Source organism: Astatotilapia calliptera, chromosome 3, assembly GCF_964374335.1.
Source record: "Astatotilapia calliptera chromosome 3, fAstCal68.1, whole genome shotgun sequence".
NCBI lineage: Eukaryota > Metazoa > Chordata > Actinopteri > Cichliformes > Cichlidae > Astatotilapia > Astatotilapia calliptera.
Window position 1 is genome coordinate 18,554,647 of NC_137424.1, and position 22,283 is coordinate 18,576,929.

Genomic DNA, 22,283 nt, shown 5'->3' on the forward strand with positions numbered 1-22,283 from the left:
GTCTGTCACTTCTGTTTGGAGCCAAAAGGAAAAACTGTTGTTCAGTCGTTTGGAAAGACAACATTTCTGAAAGCACTCAAACTTCTTCACATTTGTCTTCAGACACATCCTGAACATTTAGGAACTGAAGAAAGTTTCAAACATCAAAGACATGAAATATAGAAAAACAACAACAGCCGCAGTCAGTGAACTCACCTCAGAGTCTCCAGTCGACAGTTTGGACTCTCCAGTCCAGCACACAGAAGCTTCACTGCTGAATCCTGCAGGTTGTAGTTGTTACTCATGTCCAGCTCTGTCAGATGGGAGGGGCTGGACTTCAGAGCTGAGGCCACAACTTCACAGTGAGACTCTGAGAGTCGACACTGAGTCAGTCTGTGATGATAGAAAATATAAAATGTGTTATTATAAAAGCAGAAAATCTGCATTATAAACACAGACTGAATGTATATGAAGACAAAACAGAGTGAGGTCATAATCTGATGAATCTGCTCTTCACATCTGTGCTTCAGCTCCTCTTACTGTGTTTGACATGACACAACGATTGAGTCTCTCTCAGACCTGCAGACTTTTAATGAGAATCTTTGTTTGGCTTTAATCTGCAGATGAAGGAGGAAGATGGTGTCACATTTAGGCTTCCATAATGTCCACAGTCTGTCACTGAGATCTGATCCAGAGTCAGAGTGAAGACACACATTTGGACTGTTTCCTGTTTTGACTCCAGAACATTTTGAATGAGTTCAGCTCAGTGAAGAGTTCCAGCTGGAAAGATGATCTCTGTTTGCTACCTGCTGTCAGGTACGACTGTTCACGTCCACACGCAGGAAAAACCTGCTGACTGTTACCAAACGGAGCAGAAATCTCATCACTGGACAATAATGATGAATGAACTCAGAGCTGCTGATATCAGATCTGATTTCAGAGGAACTAAACACAGAAATGATTGGCTCATTTGAGCTTTCTGAGCCATTATCTGCTGCTGTGTCGCTAGTTGGCAGAAAATGATTTGTATTCCTGTTCAGGGCTTCAGTGTTTATGAGTCCAGATCCAGGTGACAGCAAGTCAAAATGATGTTACCTGTCTGTGTCCAGCAGCAGCCTGTATTCACTTTGAATATTGTTATAACCTGACATGGATCAGTTTGTCTTTGATTGGTTTGTAAATGTCACTGTTTCCATTGGACCTGAGTGACGTACAAAGACAAAGAGGGAGAGAAAGGAGAGAGAGGATGGAGACAGCAAAGAGAGAGCAAACACAAACAGGTGAGAGTGGACAGGTGACCAAGGTCAGCAACCAATCAGAGAGCTTCTGTTTGACCCACAGTCACTGATGATGACTGCACATAACCAAGCAGTGTGTTACTCTGATATCAAATATGGATCCTGCTCTTATAATAATGATCATCAGATGATATTATTGTGTTATTTTGTAGCTGAATACGATGTTTGTGTGATTATCAGTGAAAGAAGCAGTGAGGAGGATGGAGAGAGAGGACAGAGGGTGAAGTTAGAAACACTAAAAGGATTTTTCATGGATTTCATGGATGATTTGAGTGATTTCCAGCAGGACACTTAAACATGTCAGTGGACGTCCTAAAGAACATATTCACTGATATGAAACGTGTCATTGAACAGGATTAATATCAGTGGAAACATGGTGGAAACAGCTGTGACTGCATGGATGTGACACACTTCAAATCTGTTCTCCACTCTTGGATTTGGGATCCATGGAGTTGCTGCTGAGTCTGTACAATAAAGGAATGGTGTGGAAGGTTGCAGCGTATGGACACAAACACTTTGTGGTTACAATCTGATTTTATTTTCAAAATTAAGCTACTAACCTACACTGATCAATGATGTTAATGATCACATCTGGACTCACCCAGCCTTTCTGCAGTTCCTCACAGCTGGAATCAGTCTCTGTCGTCCCGGCACTGATGTGTTGTACTTCTGCAGGTCCAACTCATCCAGAACCTCCTCTGACATCTGCAGCATGTAGGCCAGAGCTGAGCACTCGATCTCAGAGAGTTTCTTCTCTGATCTGTTCTCTGACTTCAGGAACTCTTGGATCTCCTGATGTACTGAGAGGTCGTTCATCTCCATCAGACAGTGGAAGATGTTGATGCTTCTGTCAGGAGAGATTTTATCACTGTTCATCTCCTTCAGGTTGTTGATGACTCTCTGGATGGTTCCTGGACTGATCTCTGTCTGACCCAGCAGACCTACTAAGAGTCTCTGGTTGGACTCCAGACAGAGGCCATGAAGGAAGCGAACAAACAGGTCCAGGTGGCCATTTTTACTCTGGAGGGATTTCTCCATGGCTCTGTTCAGGAAATCATCCAGAGAGGACTTGTTGTATTTTTGTCCCAAGAAGTTCTTCAGCACCTCTGTCTTCCTGTTGGTGTGACAGTGGAACATGTAGACAGCAGCCAGAAACTCCTGAATGCTCAGATGAACAAAGCAGTAGACTGGTTTCTGGAAGATCACACACTCTCTTTTGAAGATCTCTGTACAAACTCCTGAGTACACCGAGGCCTCTGTCACTTCCAGACCACACTGCTCCAGGTCTTCTTGGTAGAACATGATGTTTCCTTTCTCCAGATGTTCAAACGCCAGCCTCCCCAGCTTCAGAAGAACTTCCCTGTCAGCCTCCGTCAGCTCCTGTGGACTCGTCTCATGTCCCTCATGGTACTTGTTCTTCTTCCTCTTTGTCTGAACCAGCAGGAAGTGTGAGTACATGTCAGTCAGGGTCTTGGGCAGCTCTCCTCTCTGCTCTGTAGTCAACATGTGCTCCAGAACTGTAGCAGTGATCCAGCAGAAGACTGGGATACTACACATGATGTGGAGGCTCCTGGATGTCTTCATGTGGGAGATGATTCTGCTGGACAGCTCTTCATCACTGAATCTCCTCCTGAAGTACTCCTCCTTCTGGGCGTCAGTGAAGCCTCGTACTTCTGTTAGCCTGTCAACACGTGTAGGAGGGATCTGATTGGCTGCTGCGGGTCGGGAAGTTATCCAGACGAGAGCCGAGGGAAGCAGATTCCCCTGGATGAGGTTTGTCAGCAGCTGGCTGACTGATGACTTCTGTGTGACATCAGACAGCAGCTTCCTGTTGGTGAAATCCAATGAAAGTCTGCTTTCATCCAGGCCGTCAAAGATGAACAAAAGCTGAGAGACAGCCAGCTTCTCTGCTGTGACCTTCTGTAATGTTGGATGGAAAACATGGAGCAGCTCCAGAAGACTGTACTGCTCATCTCTGATCAGGTTCAGCTCCCTGAATGAAAGCAGAACCACCACACTGACATGTTGGTTCTCCAAGCCCTCTGCCCAGTCCAGAGTGAACTTCTGCACTGAGAAGGTTTTTCCAACACCAGCCACGCCGTTGGTCAGAACCACTCTGATGGGTCTCTGTTGGTCAGGTAAGGCTTTAAAGATGTCCTGGCACCTGATTGGAGCGTCATGGAGGGCGTCCATCTTGGAAGCTGTCTCCAGCTGCCTCACCTCATGTTGGGTATGAACCTCTTCACTCTGTCCCTCTGTGATGTAGAGCTCAGTGTAGATCCTGTTGAGGAGGGTTCTACTTCCTGTTTCATCACTTCCTTCAGTCACACGTTCACATCTCCTCCTCAGACTGATCTTATGTTCATCTAAAACCTCCTGCAGACCAACATCTGCTGAAAGAAAGAAAAACAATGAGACTAAAGAGAAAGAAAACTCTTCAATGTCTGAACAACACAAGAAGTCCAGTTTTCAGAAATGAGTCCATCAGCAGACAGATGTTCAGTCTTACTTTGTACACAGCTGCTCTGACTGGCTGTCTGCAGTCCAGCTCTGCTTCTGGATCTTTCTCCACACTGTGCAGAAGCTCTGATGGTGACACAGAAAAGTCAAAGTGGAGATACTTCTGTCCACCTTTGATTAGACTCATTATAAAAAGGAAAACAAAGTTTGAACACAGTCATGTTTCCAGTTCACTGACTTACATTTATTCCATGGACACTCACTCTAACCTGAACCACAGCTACAACCCAACATTGTTGAGGCCTCATCTCCTCCTTTCCTGACTGTAGAGGTTAAATATGCAACAACCAACAAATAAAAGAATTTGGTTCATTTCAAAGAAATTCACACGGTGACCAAGTAAAGTAACCGTAGTAAAGGAGACAACATCCCGTTGATGGTGGGATTATTTGAAAGATTTGCTTTAGTCACGTCACCAAATGCAGTTGAACCACCCGTGGATCCATGTTTGACCATTCTACCACTCTGAGCTCTGCTTTTGAATCATTTTATTATTATCATCATTCATTTATTCATTCTTTGGAGGGGGGCTATTTCCTAATGCCGCCCTAATAAGCTGATGTTCAAGGGGAAATATAACAGAAACTCTTTCAGTGTTATTCATTAATAAATTAACAGATAAACTGTGAAGAAGAAAAAACTGAGATTTAAAGGAGAGAGTGAGAAACTTGATCATCCATCCTCATAATACATGTTTATCAGTATCTGCTGTGACCATACTGCAGTAATAACTACAAGTCTACATTTCTGTGACTGTTGATCAATCACAGCAGGAATCTGAGCTCATCTCTGCACACAGAGCAGCTTCAGCTCTGGGATAAACTGCTCGCTTCACGTCCTTCTCAGCTCACAGACACTCATCCTGATATTTTCCTTTAACATTTGATGGTATAATTCATCTGAGTTTACACTTTATCTGCATGAATACAGAAAAACAGACCCAAACACCAGAAACCATCAGTTTCACCATGTAGAATATATTGTTGTTTCCTTGCTTTTAATTCAGAGAAAAACTCTGATTTGGATTTTCTCTGTTCTCTTTGCCACAGCCCATCCTAGCAGCAGCTGAAGCAGCTGACTGTCACAACACTGAATAACACTTTAGGAGGAACGTCTTGATGCATTCTTAATCATCCAGGAAAGTAAATCTCCAAAAGTTGATTCTGTTCATCTGGACGTAGAGTAAATGTGGTTATCCCAGCTGGACTTTTGTCAAAGCTGGGATAACCACATTTACCAGCCGCTGCTTAAGCAAAAACCTGTAGTGATCCCGTACGTGTCAGGAGTATCGGAGCAGTTGAGACAGATTTTTTCTAAACACCGGGTCTCTGTGGCTTTTAAACCCCAAAACACACTGCGCCAAAAACTGGTCCATCCCAAGGATCAGAGTAACAGAGTAACATAGCGTACACTGTTAAGTGCAGGAGGATTGCCAGGATTTACATATCGGGGAAACCAAACAACCTTTGGCTACAACACAGCAGAGCCACCTCGTCAGGCCAGGACTCTGCAGTCTATTTACACCTACAGGCCAGTGGACACTCTTTCAATGATGAGGATGTAACATCCTGGACAGGGAGGAACGCTGGTTTGAGGGCGGAGTCAAGGAGGCCATTTACGTGAAAAGGGAAAGACCATCTCTGAATGGAGGAGGGGGCCTAAGGGTACATCTGTCACCATCTTACATGCTGTGATTGCAGCCATTCCCCAACTCTCTGTGAATGGGACTCATGACCATTGATCAGTGGTTGTTGATCAATGGTCATGAGTCCCATTCACAGATTCACACACAAATTTGCATAATTAAGATTAAGGAACTGACCTCCCAGCCCATTGTTCCTTCAGTGGGCTGGTTTCAGTTGTTATTCAAATGTCCTGTTTATAAGATTGAATCCTGCAGTCAGCTGAGACTGAAGGAGTCACCTGGATGATGACGAAATGTTTCTCCCACAAAATGCTACGTCCAGATGAACTGAATCAACTTTTGGAGAAAGTTGAATCAGTATTTCAGCTTTAAGAGGGTATTTTAACACAAACATCAGTCCTTCTACTTAAGTATGTTTGACACTTTGTTTAATCATCATTTTTAAAGATCAAATATAATTATGTTTGTTATTTGTGGATTTTAAATGTCCTTGACAGAGACAGATGATGATCATTATGCTGCACTGTGGTCTCAGGTTTGGTCGAGCTAGCACAAAGAATGGCTATGTTGAACTTCCTCCTGGGATCTACACTAAGAAGTGAGTCCAACATTAGCAGGGTCTCTTTCCTTTATCTGGATTCACTTTAGCATTCACAGTCACGTGAAGCTTGTTATTAACTCGATAAGTCAACCCAGGGTTTCAGCTGAGCGCTCACGTGAAACACATGGTGTTGGCAGCATCTGATCAATCATATTCATGGAGACGTGTATCAGCAACAGAGCAGCTGAGTTTGCAGAAGGAAGTCAAACTAAACCACAGGAACAATATGAGGAGATTACACACATAATAAAATACTAGCAGTAACACAGCTGCTGCAGACAAATCAGTCGTGTGATCGTGTGTGAGAGGAGAAGGACTGTAAAGGAGTTTGGTGTTAAAAGCTCTGTATGAATGTGGGAGACTTTGAAGGGCTTTAAAAAGGCCAATATAAAATAAAAGGCAGCAAAATTGCTGAGTGTGAAAGTCACCAGACTTATCAGAGCTCTGTGATTAAGACCTGTAAGAACACCTGTTTGTACTTGTTGGCATTATATCAAACACACACGTATATTAAGCCTTTGTTTGAACTCTGGTTGAATTTGTTACTTTCAGACTGTGAAACATCACAGAGGCTGCAGCTGCAGATCTTTTATTCACCTGGAAATTTACTTTAAATGTTAGATGGAAAATGTATTGCTCAGTTTAACCAAAGTAAGAACAAGAATCCATAAACCTTCATAAAGACAAACATCTCCCAGAACATTGAGCTGCTGAAGTGTCACTGAAGGGAAAAACTATTTGTCCTCCTCCATCCAGCAACACCTGAAACACCTGAGTGGAAGCTCCTCCCTACACTGTGTTTGAAGCAAAGCACAAAGGAGACACCTGCTGGAGCAGCTGGAGTCCTACAGACACTCAGCCTCTTCACTACACAAACACCTCCTACAACATCCACTCTTTCCACTCTGACTGCTGTGTTTGTGGAAACACTCCAACACACACCGCTTCACACACCAACATAGAAATGTGTGTGAAAAAGAGCTGAGCTGATATTAAACATGAGGATTTATTCAGAAATACAGAGTCAGGAACAACATCTAGACACACATTACCTCTCAGCAGCAGAAGAACAGCCTTTAAAGTTTACAGCAGCATCCTTCGACACGTTGCTCTTTAAGGAAACACAGCTGGGTTCAGGTCCAGGAGATTCTGGCCTCTTATTGATCCTAAAAGAAAAACAATAAATGTCACAGCTTCATGAGACAGGAAGGAAAAACTGGAAACATTAAATTAAAGACATGATGAACAATCTCATAAAAATAATGTACTTACTCTTTGTCACATAACAGTCTTTTGTTAAAGTTTACAGCAGCATCCTTCGACTCGTTGCTCTTTAAGGAAACACAGCTGGGTTCAGGTCCAGGCTCTGGATTAGTTTCAGGGTTATGTCCAGCTGAGCCTGGTACGCCCCACAGCTCTGGGCTTTAAAACAACACACACAGAGGTATGAGTGTGAATAATGATGGAGCAGTGATGTGAGTGCTGAGCTGTGACATGGAGAAGAGTCATGGACAGTTAGAGATGGTCATCTCACCTCTGAGCTTTGGTCTGGCTCTCATGTTCCCCACACAGAGTGCTTTTAGAGGGAGGGACTCCCTCCTCTCTGTCCTCACACTGATCCATGCTGCTGAAAACATCCAGATGAACAGCATCAACTTTTTGGGGATTTACTGGATGATTGAGCATCCAGACACTTTTTAATATTTTACTAATTTCTGAAGCTTTTTACCAACTTTGTTCAAATTGGTCTGCTGTCATTTTATTGTTGACAAAAAGAGATTTTGAGTTTGACTGTTGACGTTTCCATGTGGGACTGTTGCTGCAACACCAGGATGTTACTACAGAATACACTTTATATTGTGAGCACTTGGATGTTAGTCCAGTGGTCCTAAACTGACACACCTGCACCTGGATTCATTCTGACCAGATTTTAGCCCAACAGTGTTTCATACTTAATACATCAGACACAAACTCTGCAGCTGTCATTGTCATCAACTGCTACTATGTAAGGAGTTGTTTTGATCGAAACTATATGTGACGTAGCAGAAATATATATACACATGCAGCTTGTGATTTTTTTTTCAGAGCTGTGGGTGCATGATAGCGCCTAACAGTTCTCCGTTCCCGGGAATGTAAAATAAAGATCATTTTTTGAGTTTGACCACTTTGAGCCCAGTTTTTCTTCACCGCCAAAAGAATGCAAAGAACTGAATTTAATAAGACGATCAACTGCGCCACAACATTCACGAAAGCGAAAGTAAAAGCGACGGAAGGAAACGCCCAGAGAGGCGTTTGAGGGACGGTCAGAGTCAGGAACCTCAGAAACGCATCAGGCTGGAGTTTAATTCTGTTTCCATCTTTAGAAACGTCTGGAAATAGTTATAAAAACGCTGCGTAATAAAGAAAAATAGTGTAGATTAGTTTGAGTTGTGTTTAGCTGAGCTGTGTCTTTAATCTGAAGTTCATTTTGTGGAGGAGCAGCAAGACTTTCAGTGTTACTCTCAGAGAAAGCCTCCCAAATGTCTGTTGTCTTAATAGTGGAATTATCTGGAAAATGAACCAGTTCTTATGAGCTGCTTTTCTGTATGAGCAGTCAAAGCATTTTATACAGCGTGCTTCATTCACACAAGCACTTCTTTTTCTAACAATGACACTATGATGGATGCATCGGAGAGCAAGTCGGGGTTCCACATCTTGCCCAAGGATACCGTGGCGTGCAGACTGGAGCAGCCAGGGATCAAACCTCCAACCTTCCAGTTAGTAATTCTACCTGCTGAGCTACAGTCTGTACTTCCTGAACAACACACCCTCCTTTTGTTTCTTTATTTCCAGTAGCAACCAGGACCATAATGAACCCTGACTCCCACAGACACTCAGGATCCACCTGCCCAGTAAGTCACCCGCTAACTGCAACTATCAGAGCCCTGACCTTCTGCAGAGACGAGTCACACTGAACACAGCAAGTGTCCCTGCTCTCAGATACAAAACCTGCCTTTAAAAGTTCAGAGTAATGAAATCAGCAGTTCTGATTCTAGAATCTGTAGTCTCACACACATGTGCAGAGCACTTTTGTTGTTTTGGTTCACATCAGGTGATATTCTGCTGCAAACAACTAATGAGAACATTTTATGAAAGCTTTGAGTGTCCATCAGGATCCTGTAGAAACAGCTTCCATGTCAAAGATCAATATTCTGAATTCTGTTTTGAAAGAAAAAGATTTCTAGAAAATTCTCTAAAGAATTCACCATCTGTTTTGTTTTCTAAAACAGATGGTGTTTTAGAAGCTACCTGGTTTCTCCACCGGTTTTTCTTTATTTTTTTTAAGGAGGTCTGGTTTCCCCACCAGTTTTTTAATTATTCTAAGGAGGTCTGGTTTCTTCGCCAGTTTTTAAGGAGGGTTAAGGATGGTTGCTCCACCGAAAGGAGGTTTTTCCTCTGCCGCTGAGGGCGTTGAGTGTTTGGTTTATCCACCAATATGTAAGGAGGATAGAGCTCTCATTGGTGGGTAAACGCACGTGTGAGCGAGTGCGGGCCAGACGTGGTCTGTGTGAGTGTGACTGATTGTTGTCTTGTAATGGGGAATAAACTGGGTAATTCTGCCTTGAAAGGGGATGGAATACATTGCAAAGTATTCACTGGGCAGCACGTAGTATGTAGATCATTGAAGGAAGAAAGTAATGAATTTGTGCACAAAGCAGATGGAACAGTGAGTGTGACTGTGTCTGACGTCACTGTGTGTGTGAGACACAGAGAGGTGTGAAAGACAAACATCCAAACTCAGCCTGCAGTTCTGTTCTGTGATTCTACATTTGACTATCCGTTGAGTTTGGTGTGCACTTCTGCTTTGTTCAGATGCATTTAGATACATCACCTCCACTCTGGGTGGCTGTAGCTCAGGTGGCAGAGCAGGTCAGCCACTAATCAGAAGGTCGGTGGTTCGATCCCAGGCTGCACCCTGGCTGCATGCCAAATATCCTTGGGCAAGATACTAACCCCGTGTTTGCCTACTGGTGGTGGTCAGAGGGCCCGGTGGCGCCTGTGTCCGGCAGCCTCGCCTCTGTCAGTGCGCCCCAGGGTAGCTGTGGCTACAATGTAGCTTGCTATCGCCAGTGTGTGAATGTGTGTGTGAATGGGTGGATGACTGAATGTAGTGTAAAGCGCTATGGACTAGAAAAGCGCTATACAAATGCAGGCCATTTACCATCTCCTGTCTTTCCTTCTCTACCATTGCCTCCTAACTGCGGATGGGCACCGGTATCTGATGTCATTATGGCACCGGGTCTGACATAAACTGTAGTAACCAGACTGAAAAGCAGTGCACATTTTGGTGCTTTTTTCCCTGAGATGTCATACACTTTGGATTCTAGCCAATCATTTTACCTTTCCAAGGATAGTAGGCGGGCCCCGGTACGTATGTTCTTTTAGAGCAGAGCGACAGATTAAAAATGCCCAAGGCTAAGCGGTCAAAGTCTGGCTGTACTTCACAGCAAAAGATGCAAACTCAGCAGCCTGCAACAAGTGCTTTAAGCTGATACTGTGCAAAGGAGGTAACACCTCGAATCTGGTGAAACAGGGAGGCTGTAGCTCAGGAGGTAGAGCTGGTCACCTACTGGTCGGAAGACTGATGGTTCGATCCCAGGCTCCTCGTGCCAAGTATCCTTGGGCAAGATACTAACCCCAACTTGCTCTCCACATTCGGAGTGTGAATGTACTTAGAAAGCACTGAGTACAGATAAAGTGCTGGTGTGATTGGGTGAATGTGGCATGTTGAGTACTCTGGGAGAGTAGAAAAGCGCTATATAAGAATCAGTCTGTTTACCATGAAACACCCGGCGACGCATAGTGTTTTTTTTTTTAAAGCCGAGAAATGCACCGTATTTGATAGCTTCCTGCAAGACCTCACACCGAGCACAACTACTGCGGGTGTGGTGCCTGTTATCGGACACGGAGTTAGCAACATCCCCCAAGAACCTGAAGAGGAGAGTCCTGGCCCCTAGCCCTGCCAGAGGAGCAGAAATGATGAGGATGATGACGGCAGCAGCAGCCGTTCTTCTCTGCGTGTGTAGCTTAATGTTGTTTGTGTGTAATTTACGTTGAGTAGGCTAACCACGTTATTACATTAATGTAAGGTGAACAAGCAAACACCGTTGTAGTTACATGCTGCTGTCTTCTTGTTTGATAGAGTGATACCATATATGCCCTATAGCTGCACAAAAGGCTAACATTGTTATCTTTTTACAAAAAAAACAACAAAACATGAGCGGTTTCAGGACAAAGTTTGTGTTCTCCATTCTTTAAGCACCGGTTCCAACCAAAGGAGGTATCTTGTATCAACAGAAAAGGCTAACTTGGTTATCATTTTGCAGAAAAAAAGAGACTGCTAAAAATAAAAACATGAGAGGTTTTTGGACAAAGTTTGTGTTCTCCATTCTTTAATCACTGATTCGAGCACCGATTAAGCACAGGCACTGTTTCAAAAGTACCGGTTTGGCACCGGTATCGGATAAAACCTAAACGATACCCATCCCTACTCCTAACATGCCTCCTTCCTCCTCTTCCTTTTCTTTCAGCCATCAGTAGCATGACAGTCTTATTCATTATGATCCACGCATTTTATTTGGTAAAGCTTTAGTTCAGAAGGCCCTTACTAATGCAACACTCCCCATTTACCCAGGCTGGCACTTGGAGTACACTGGCTTGTGGCCCCTTGTGCCAGCATTAGTGCTTTCCTCCTTTCTGCTGCTCACAATTCACCGATCACACTTTGACTATTACCATTAAAGGCTGCAGAACCTGCGTCTGAAGCCTCTGGTTTAAAAGAGTTCAAATAAATAATCCAGCTATAGTTGTCAGTATTTCCACTGCTGCACAGGAAAAAACTTTATTATAAAATAAATAATAAGAAATAAACTTTATTTTTCAAACACAAGCTTTACACAACTTGTACGTTCACACAAGCACTTTTTCCATGTGTCTAAGTGTTTCCTGTCGAACATTCACCAGGACACCATGCAGACTGGCATTAAACCACCAACCTTCTGGTTAGCAGGTGACCTGCTCGACCACCTGAGTTCCAGCCACCTCATCAAAGTGACCAATCACATTAGAATCCTGTCCTGCTTTGGGCTCCGCCTCCAAACCATCCAAAGCGGGTTTATTTGCACCATGTATGCAGGTAAACTTAAACATCCATTCAGCTGCTTCAGAAGGAAAATGTCAGCTTGTGGTTTCAGTCACAGGAAACTCACAGGTTAGAGTCCAGCCAGAGGGCTGCTGTTGTTTATCTGTAAAGTCTTTACATTTACAGAAATAAATAATTATGTGGACACATCTGGATCATCAGCAAACATGAAACCAGGTGACCACCAGGACCAAGCTGACTGCTGACACAGAGTTCATACTCTAACTGCTAGCTGCTCTGCTAGCTAAGTTAACTGATGTTAAAGGTCAGAGTAAAGAAATGACGTGATGCTGCTGGGAGTGACACCACAGACTAGCAGCATTTAGTTACTCAGCATATAATGCAGTTAATCTGAAATCTCTTTTTCTCTCTGAAACAAAGTGACAGCAGACTGAGTCAAAGACAGAAACCTTATTGAAACACCAAATATTCTCCGGCTTCACTTCCTGATCCAGGATTCAAAGAGGACGTTGCACTTACTCAGCTTCTTCCCATGAACGTCTTCCCTCTGCAGCTCTGCTGTCTGGACCAGGTCTGTGTAGAAACAGAGACAATCTTCTGCTTCATCAGTCCTCTGTGTCTGCAGGCTGAAGTCACATTAAACACTTCACACCAGCAAAGAGTCTGAAGCTCAAAGGTCAAAGGTCAGCTGCTGCACCTTGTGTGATATTGTTTGATCAATAATTAACCTGCAGCAGGTTTCTGCTCCAACTCCAACACACTGAACAACCCTGAGAACAAATTAGAGGATGTGGGTGTGTCTGCAAGCTTCAATAGTAAACACCTCACACCAGCAATGAGTCTGAAGCTCGCAGGTCAAAGGTCAAAGGTCAGCTGCCACACTGTATATAATATTTCAATATGTATACAACCTGACTGTGGGTGTGTGTGCAGCCATAAACAGTTTAAACATTAAACACTGAACCATAAAAGAAGCTTAAGCTGCAGCTCACAGGTCAAAGCTCAGCTGCTGCAGCCAGTTATGACTTTACATAAATCATCATGTTTTCCCTCTCAGCACTTGGGCTGTTTTGACTCAGCTACACTATGGCAAATGGCCAATGGTTCCACAGCTGTTCTTGTTGTGTTAGGGCTGAAAAGCCCGACTTGTTCTCCTCTGCAGGTCATCAAATGCACCACAGAAGTTTGTATTTGCAGAAGCCTGTGTATGTTTGATGGCTTTATTATTCTCTGTTCAAAGACAATAAATGTGGAAAATGTCTCATGTAGTATCAGCGTCATTTAAAAATGACTGCAAACATTTAGAGAACATGTGCTGCTGTTTGTCCTTGTAACAGGGCGGCCCTTAGCGGCTGGAAACACAGTGAGACAGACCAAGGCAAGTGTAGTGGAACAAAGTATTTATTTGCTATATGGCTCTCCTTACAACAATTAACTTGTCGAGCTTCTTCACAGCACAAAAAATCCACCTCTAATGACAACTGGCAGCCTTAAATATGTTCAGCTGTCACAGACTTAACCATTATTCCACTCTCAGGTAAATTCTTAAATCCCAACCTTCCACCACAGTATACAATATATTAATTAGAATAAATAAATACATTTCCACATTTACATATTAATAAATATTTCACACTTAATGTTACACCAAACCCAATATTATAAAAACCCAGAAACCCAAGCACAAAAAGATTCACCACACTCTCTTTACCAATGGTCTCTCCCGGAACCTTTAAATGGTGTCTGGACCCCAGGGGAAACATTTGCCCAAACACCTTGAAGAGGACACAGGCAAGAAAGGTGAGTAATCATTAACTTACAAACACTTATTTGCACCACTTTTATCCCTAGATTTCACACACACGTTTGCATTAGTTTTCCTTACTGGTAAACCTTAATCACAATCTCAATCACCATTCTTCTCTCCTGACAGACAACCACCACATTCCTTGATGAGGAGCAGCTGTGCAGGATCTGAAATAAGGCTACCAACTGATTTTAAAATTCCCAATAAATAGTCAATAAATATTTAAACTTCTTGTGTGCAAATCCATGCTTAAAGTGCAATGCTCATAAATTGCTTGATAAGGTACTTTTAATAAAGTGAAAGGTGTGCTCTAAAGTGCTATACATATAATATAAATAAATACAGTCAAGTCTGTCCCGTATTCAGTAAGTGAAAATGAAATGAACAATAAAAGGTGAATCAAATGGACCATTACGGCAAGGCTGGGATGGTCAATTTGGTAAAGTAAATCCGTTGGGCATCTTTCTTTGCCTTTAGACAATAGTTCTGATGGCAAAAGAGCCAAACGGGACAGGCACAAAAAAAAAAAAAAAAAATACAGTAAGGGAGTCCTCTTCCTTACATTTCCTCCTCCCTCTCTTGAGCGCGAAGTGCTTCAGTCCTCTGTCATCCTAGATAAACAATCAGCAACCACATTTGACTTCCCTGGCCTATACTGGACCGTAAAGTCATAAAGCTGCAAAGACAAGTACCATCCTGCAATGCGGGCATTTGCATCCCTCATGCGGTTCAACCACTGGAGGGGACGATGATCAGTCTCCAGAGTGAAGTGACGTCCCAGAAGATAATACCTCAAGGCCTCAATAGCCCATTTCATGGCCAAGCACTCTTTCTCCACCGTCGAATACCTCGTCTTCCTGTCGAGTAGTTTCCGACTCAGAAACACCACAGGCCTTCTTTCACCATCCACCTCTTGCTGAAGGACAGCACCAAGGCCAACTCCTGAAGCATCAGTTTGCAAGATGAATGGCTTGTTGAAGTCTGGACTGTGTAGAACTGGATGTGTGCAAACTGCTTCCTTGAGGTCTCTGAATGCTTGCTCACAGTCTTCTGTCCAACGCACTTTGTTGGGGGCTGAGCCTTTTGTGAGGTCATTCAGTACAGTGGATCGCTCTGCAAAAGAAGGTATGAATTTCCGGTACCAGCCTACTAGACCCAGAAAACCTCTCACCTTCCTTTTTGTTGTCGGAACTGGGAAGGACTGAATTGCTTCAATCTTTCCAACCTGCGGCTTTATCTTCCCAGAGCCAACTACAAAGCCCAAGTACTCCACTTCTCTCTTGGCTATGGAGCACTTCTTGGGATTGATAGTCAGTCCAGCCATTCTGATGGAGTGTAGCACCTTCTGTAGGTGAATGACATGCTCTTCCCAGGACTGGCTGTTCACCACCACGTCATCCACATATGCTGCAGAGAATGCTGACACATCTCTCAGTACATGGTCCATTAATCGTTGGAATGTCGCTGGTGCACCTTGAAGCCCAAATGGCATGACTTTAAATTGGTACATACCAAAAGGAGTTTTGAAGGCTGTCAGCTCTCTCGCTTCTGGTGCCAAAGCCACTTGCCAGTATCCTTTACACATTGCTCAAACTCTTATAGCCTCTGGTGCCTCCACCTTATCATAAAAGCCTAAACATTCACATCCTTTCTCTCACACGGCGCCTAAGCTACGACCTTGGCTCCCCGTTTATCTGCTCCTGCTGAGATGGGGCAGAAAACTCCAGTATGTTCTGTTCTCTTCTAATCAGACCAATAAGGTGATGACTTTCTGCAAACAGTATTTCTTATAACTCAGCAGTATAATGCATCATAAAACAATATCATTCATCCACAATAAATCAGCAGTCTAATGTAATGCAAATCAGTTTAACAAATGCAATAGTTATCATCTTCTTCTAATTCAGGAGAATGATGCAAACTAAAACTACATAATAATTCACAATCTTTAATTAGGGGTATAACATGGCATAAAATAATATTATAATCTAACAATTCCCCCTGATGAGCTCGTTAGAATAATGAGCTCACCAACACCCTATAATCCAGTGTCGCCGGGTTCATCTCTTCTCACTCCTGAGGCCCTTTGTCCCCCTGAGGGGCGAACCATATGTGAGATGACCTCTGTGTTTGCGCAGTTCAGATGCAAGAAAAACTATTATTCCAACAATAGCAGGTACAGATGACACTCCCCAGTTCTCCCACAGCTTTATTTTGGTGCTACCTTATACCCTTCCGACGTACTCAGACTAGAACCTCTGTCCAAGGAGCTTTTAGCCTTTATTTTATTGCTGCAGCTACCAGTGTCTTCCAGTTGGGTGATCCTCTGCTCTTCATTCTTCAACCTCGGGTTAGACAACCCTTCAGTCGTGGCACAGATCAGGGGATTATTCTGCCCCGATTTCAAACAACGATCTGTGTATCCTCCAGAAAAAGATCAGGAACGCGTCCCCCTTTTTGCCCAAGAGCCTCTCGAACTTCGTTGGTCTGGTGTTCCTGGATTTCCGCCAACCCCTTCATGGTTATTGCTGTGTTTATGGGATCCATCCTTTTGTGGTGACTAGCTGGAGCCCAAACGCCATGACACTTGGACCCAGTTGATGTCTCGGCAGTCACTGTGTCTGTCTCTGCTGCGGAGGATCCTCGCATATCTGTGACCTCGTCTGGTGTCTGTCCCTTTCTCTGTAAGAGACAGAAAACCAAAACACCTCTCTTCCTAACCCTAATAATCTAATGTTGTTATCTACTGACCTTCTAGTGATTCAGAATTGGTCTAAAACATTCAGAATGTCCCAGGGACTTATTCTAATCATATCCTATGTGTGTGTAAGCGTGTTTGCATTTAGCCCTCTGCACTCAAGGCATTTCCTACACTTTATCAGTCCGGACCATCACGCCGAACGAAGCTTATGACCTTCAAAAGGCCGAGTGCCAACTCATCATAAGCACATTTGCAAGGTGTGTCTGAAACTTATTGAAACCACTCTTTTTAACAAAAGATAAACAAATTAACAAATCTTCTAAACGCTATTCAGTTCATTTCAATGATTGATGCTTACACATGGAAATAATGATTTATGCTTCTCACTGATTCTCTACAAAAGACCGGAAACTTCTCGGGCCGCTATTAGCTTAAGCTTTACCATTCCTAAGTTATTAAAGACACAAATGAAGTTATAAAAATGTTCAAATAATCCTTGTTTGATGTTAAAATTCAACTCCCCCCCCCCCCCTTTTTTTGACACATTCCAATGTGTCAAATCAACGGAGCTAGAACATTCAAAGAAAAGGTTAGGCAGCTACAAGGTTTCCCAGATTGTTAAGTTGATCTGCGTATGATGCTCTGACTCAAGTATATAATCTTAAATGAATGTCATTTAATTAACTGCCACTATTTAAAACTTAGCTTAAAGACATAATTGAATAAAAATCACAAAGAATAACATAATATCAATGTTATGTAAGCGCGTGCGGCCCTCTATGCTCGAAGTCACTCCACACCATAGATCAGCCAAACATCGCGTTGACTGTAGCTTTTAACCCTTATTAACTTGAGCACAACTCTATAATGAGCAACAAACTGCAATATGTCTGAAAATGATCATGGTTACACCTGCAATAGAAGATCGTATGATTATCCTGACACCTGTAAATAGAAAATTAACCTGCGGTTATAACAATCACTGGAACACAAATGTTAGTACAATGTCAAAAACTTCAATAAATGTTTAATGCAATGCTAGTTATATGATTCTGATGCAATAATAAAGCTGATGCCAAAATAAGAGTAAAACACCCCCTTTTATCCCGTTTCACTTGACACATAAACGTTTATAAATGCCTCTTTTAAATCTTATTTCCCCCTGATCTCCCCTTACTGACCACAGCAGGGGAAACTCCGCTATGAGTCAACCATGAATGCAGCTCACCTGATTCATCACTGAGCTCCACCGTCACTGGCGTCTGACAGGGTGGCGCTGCATACTCTTCCTTTAATGTCACTATTTTCAACCTGTTGATTAGAGTGCTTAAACCTGAAGTCGACTACGTCCACAACAAGTCAATACAGCTGTAAATGTGGCCAATTATCAATCTATTACCAATCAATAACAACAGATAAATTTTATTTTATGCATGCTTTCAGTCAACCACTCACCCAGAGGATCTCCAATCCCAGAAAATTCCTTCTCCTCAGTCAATGAGTCTGTCCTCCTTCCATGGCCTGGTAACTGGTCCATCCAGAGCCATATGATCTCAAAATATACATACAACAAGCCAAACCACACCTTGGTCACACCAACCCTTTTCCGCCCTGAAGATGTTCAACGCCATCTTAGTCTGGACTGTCAAAGGTGACTTTAACGCTGGCTGTTCCGACAATCCATTTTATAACATTTCCTGGTCAGATTCGCCAATCTCTGCACCAGGGTTTTAAACGTTTTGCCATCTTCATTAGTTTTTATTTTTATTTAGCTTCGACTCCAGATTTTCAATTTTTACCAGTTGTAATCAGTTTTTACCAATCAGTCGCTAGTTTAGTCTAGTTTTTATTTTCTGAACATCCTTAATTTCAGTTTAGTTTTGATTAGTTTCAGTTATAGTTTTAGTTGTGTTTTGCAAAAATTAAGTGTAACCAAATCCCAGTTCCATCATATCAATCATGCTCTTCCGCTTATCCTTGGGTATTGAGACTATTAACTCTTGCAGCACCGGGTGTTCCTAATTTTGGTTCAGGTGAATTGATAAACTTTTTGAAGGCGATTGACTCACACAATTATTTAGATGTCCCAGTCCTGTTGTCTCGGGACGCATCACGCTGCCTTATCTGGGGTTAGCTGTTTTCTGGGGATGCTGGTTAAGTGGGGGAGCTCTTCAAGGAGGGGGGGGGGGGGGGGGTGTGCTCCCCCTGATGAGCTCTTCAAGGTAAGCTAGGTTAACCTTCTTGTGTGAGCTTTTCAAGTGCACTTCAAGGTTTGTGGGATTTTTAGTTTTATAAATGTCCCTCATAACCCCCTGATGACCCAGTAATTCATTTTTGCACACTGTAGTACACATTTAGTTTTTTTCTTGTAGCTCTCATACTCTACTTGCCACTCCTCTAAGTCCTGATGTTTCTTAGAGAGGACAACAGTACCTTTAAAATTATATCACATGTGTGGGGGTGTGGCCTTGCCAATTGTTTTCCCACCTTTTCAAAATGGCTGGCATGCCCACCAGCACATTTTAAGGAAGAAAGAAAGGTAAGCTTGATATTTACATTTAAAATGTTTTGTTAAACTCAGATTTTTATTAATTTTCAAAAAATAAACATCTAGTAAATAATTTGAGGGGTCTTTAAGAATTAGGCTTATTGAGTTTCACAGAGAACATGACTAATTTATTAATGTGTACTCTAGTGCACGTCGGGACTTTGTACTTATATTTATTTCACTTTTTCCTAGTAGACAACTCTTTGACAAAGGCAGAGAGAATTCTTAACAGAATAATTGAGCGAGATTCAAACAGAGATTTTTCAGAAGATGAGAGTCATGTGAGCCAGATAGGAGAGGGTGAGAACCCAGGAGGAGCCACACAAAGATTATCGAGATGCAGTGGCAGATGTGATAGAGAAAAACACAGGGCCACCTGAAATCTGTCGTCCTATCTGGTCCAAAACCAACATGTAGGAGAATCTGGAATTTTTGCTTTGAGTTAAAAATAAAATATGGGTAAAATGCAGGAATGATTTCCAGTATAGTAAAAAATAAGAGTCGCATTTATAGCTGAATCCATGACACCTGATTGTTTCTACACGATCACGTCTTTGCTGAAAGTTATCAATGATCTCAATGTGCAAAAAGAACTCCCAGTATCTGGAGTTCAAGCTCCTCTTGGCTGAGAAACCAGGGACAAACATGTGAACAAGACCTGAATAATACCAGTAATGAAGAGTTCTCTCCAAAAATCAAGAAAAGGAGGCCCCAATCAGATGAGAGTGTAGCAAAATATGGTTCCCTCCACTTGCCTGAGATGGTTAACAGTCCAAGGCATTTCAGTTGTAGAATGGTTGGGTGCAACAGTAAAACATATGTGAGATGTGGGAAGTGCCAAATGTTGCTTTGTGTCTCCAAATAAAAAAATCACAGTACTTCCTCAGATATCATAAATGAATTGATTTTTGTGAAATAGAAAGCCCAGTGCAATCACTTGTTCCTGAACCAATGGCTTACAGCTAGTGAAGTGTCAGTGACTTCTAAGTTGGTCCCTGATCTACATTTTTATTATTATATTGTTATATAAATAAGTTTTAATATCCTGCTTACAACAAATTCAATGGAGCTTTTAATTTTCTTAAATAGCTCTTGAATTTTGTTAGTTTCACATTCGTGATCAATGAACTCCCCTTGTGCACTGTAGTGCACATGTTGTAAAATTTAAATAAAATTGGTTAAAAACAATTTTGTTTTTGTAATGTGTTTTTTTTACCGTCCCAACACTTGATTTATCTGAAAAAGAAAAAAAGAAAAAGAAAAAAGGAAAATGCTTTTCCTTTTTTTCTTTTTTCTTCCTCCCTGGGTCTCAGGAGGACATTGTGTCTATCTTACTTTTAAATTACTGACTATTTCAAGAAAGCACCCAAAAGACGGGGACCAGTGTTTATCATTACATATCTCCATTTTGAGTGTGGCAAGTCTATCATTCCCCTGTTATTCATAGACCTCAGTGGAGGTTTTTGTTTTTTTGTTTTTTTTACCTCTATAAAAGTTAATTGACTCTTTACAGTGACCTGCTATGGTTAATAATAACCTGCTCCGTCATGAGTGGAATCAAACCTTTTCTTCACTTTAGCATTTAACATTCCCAACCATATAATATGATACATTAATCGAACTACAGCTACTAAAAACACAATTTTCTTAATGCAAACATCAGTAACTCAAAATTAGCAACCAAAGGGTTCAGTCTGCAGTTCACACTCATGTGAAGCTACAGCCTCCCCCCTTAGTCTCTATCATCCTTCTGTTCTTGCAAAAACAAAACAAAGCAAGACAAAACATCCACCCTTCTTTTACAGGCTGGGTGAATTGTTGTGGACATTCACTAATCCTAAAGTCGGTACCGTTTTTGTCTCAATATCAAGTCAGTTAAACTTTTAGTCGTCAGTCCGTCACAGTCCAGTCACATGCATACATCCACACACATTCATACCAGATATTGCTGATAATGGAGTCTCACGCGCAACCTATTCGAGCCTCCATCACCAGCAAGATGACGTCATCATTTTGAAGGAAACAGTTCCTTGTTTTTGGACTGGATTGACTCGCTGCAATCCTTTTAGGCTCGGGACTTCTCATTCGATCAGTGTCCCATATAAGTGAATTTCTACCAAGCTCATTATAATCATGGAGAAAAATACTTTGCGACTGTTTTCAGTAAGAATATTTTATAGCGCTTTAAAGTTCAATCTCTCAGGCCTGGATTAAAGAGCTGATTTGTTAAATCAGGAACTCACAAAATACCAAAATATCACCACCGGTGGATCATACAGTGGGGCAAAAAAGTATTTAGTCAGCCACCGATTGTGCAAGTTCCCCCACTTAAAATGATGACAGAGGTCAGTAATTTGCACCAGAGGTACACTTCAACTGTGAGAGACAGAATGTGAAAAAAAAATCCATGAATTCACATGGTAGGATTTGTAAAGAATTTATTCGTAAATCAGGGTGGAAAATAAGTATTTGGTCAATAACAAAAATACAACTCAATACTCACCAAATACCAAACAGGTAAGGTGTAATTGAGCCATAGTGCTTGGTCTCTTTGTCCGATGTAAATCAATTGCAGTTAGAGGCTACATTAATTTTCTTTCTGTAAGCACTTATTGAAATCATCTGAGCACATTACAAGTACATATTTGCTTACTCTGTATGCTCAAATGTGACCCGTTATGGCCACTATAAAAAAAGAGGAGGCCCGAAAAACAGGTGGGGGTCCTCCACCACCACCACTCACAGAGCCTGGCCACTTGGCTTCCACATTTGTGATAATGTTGGCAGCATCACATATGATCTTCACAGTGCAGAGAACACAAATTAGCATCCATTACTATAATGAAATAATTTGTTAGTTTGAAATGCTACAGGGAACTATGTACCTGTACATTAATGCTGTGGAACGACTTCCTGTTCACATAGTCTCCTTCATTTACTGAAGGAGCAATGATTGGAATGTGAGTGCCATCTATACAGCCAATCACGCCTGGGAACCCTGAAAATAAATGTAAAATTTAAGTAGTAGTTCAAGTATCACCA

The 22,283-nt window shown here is 42.1% G+C and overlaps 3 protein-coding genes and 2 long non-coding RNA genes across 5 annotated transcripts in view; all 5 read right to left on the reverse strand.

Moving 5' to 3' along the window:
* LOC145422992 (NACHT, LRR and PYD domains-containing protein 12-like) overlaps positions 1-22,283 on the reverse strand; it is a 436,730-nt gene that overhangs the window by 68,993 nt on the left and 345,454 nt on the right. The gene's annotated exons all lie outside the window — the stretch shown is intronic.
* LOC113035156 (protein NLRC3-like) overlaps positions 1-22,283 on the reverse strand; it is a 106,401-nt gene that overhangs the window by 18,474 nt on the left and 65,644 nt on the right. The window lies entirely within an intron of this gene.
* Positions 1-22,283, reverse strand: part of LOC145425313 (uncharacterized) — a 32,970-nt gene that overhangs the window by 9,411 nt on the left and 1,276 nt on the right. The window lies entirely within an intron of this gene.
* LOC145426165 (protein NLRC3-like) lies at positions 1,875-5,084 on the reverse strand. The gene has a single exon (XM_080299703.1). The coding sequence runs from the start codon at positions 3,468-3,470 to the stop codon at positions 1,875-1,877; it is 1,596 nt and encodes a 531-aa protein (XP_080155829.1). The 5' UTR covers positions 3,471-5,084.
* LOC145425305 (uncharacterized) lies at positions 13,160-22,278 on the reverse strand. Its single transcript, XR_013905970.1, has 2 exons — positions 21,602-22,278; positions 13,160-14,988 (listed from the first exon to the last, which is right to left on the reverse strand). It is a non-coding gene; the product is annotated as an uncharacterized LOC145425305 (long non-coding RNA).

Bases quoted from the DNA above. Each gene is read 5' to 3' on its own strand.
- LOC145426165 (XM_080299703.1), bottom strand. From the start codon at position 3,470: ATGGACGCCCTCCATGACGCTCCAATCAGGTGCCAGGACATCTTTAAA.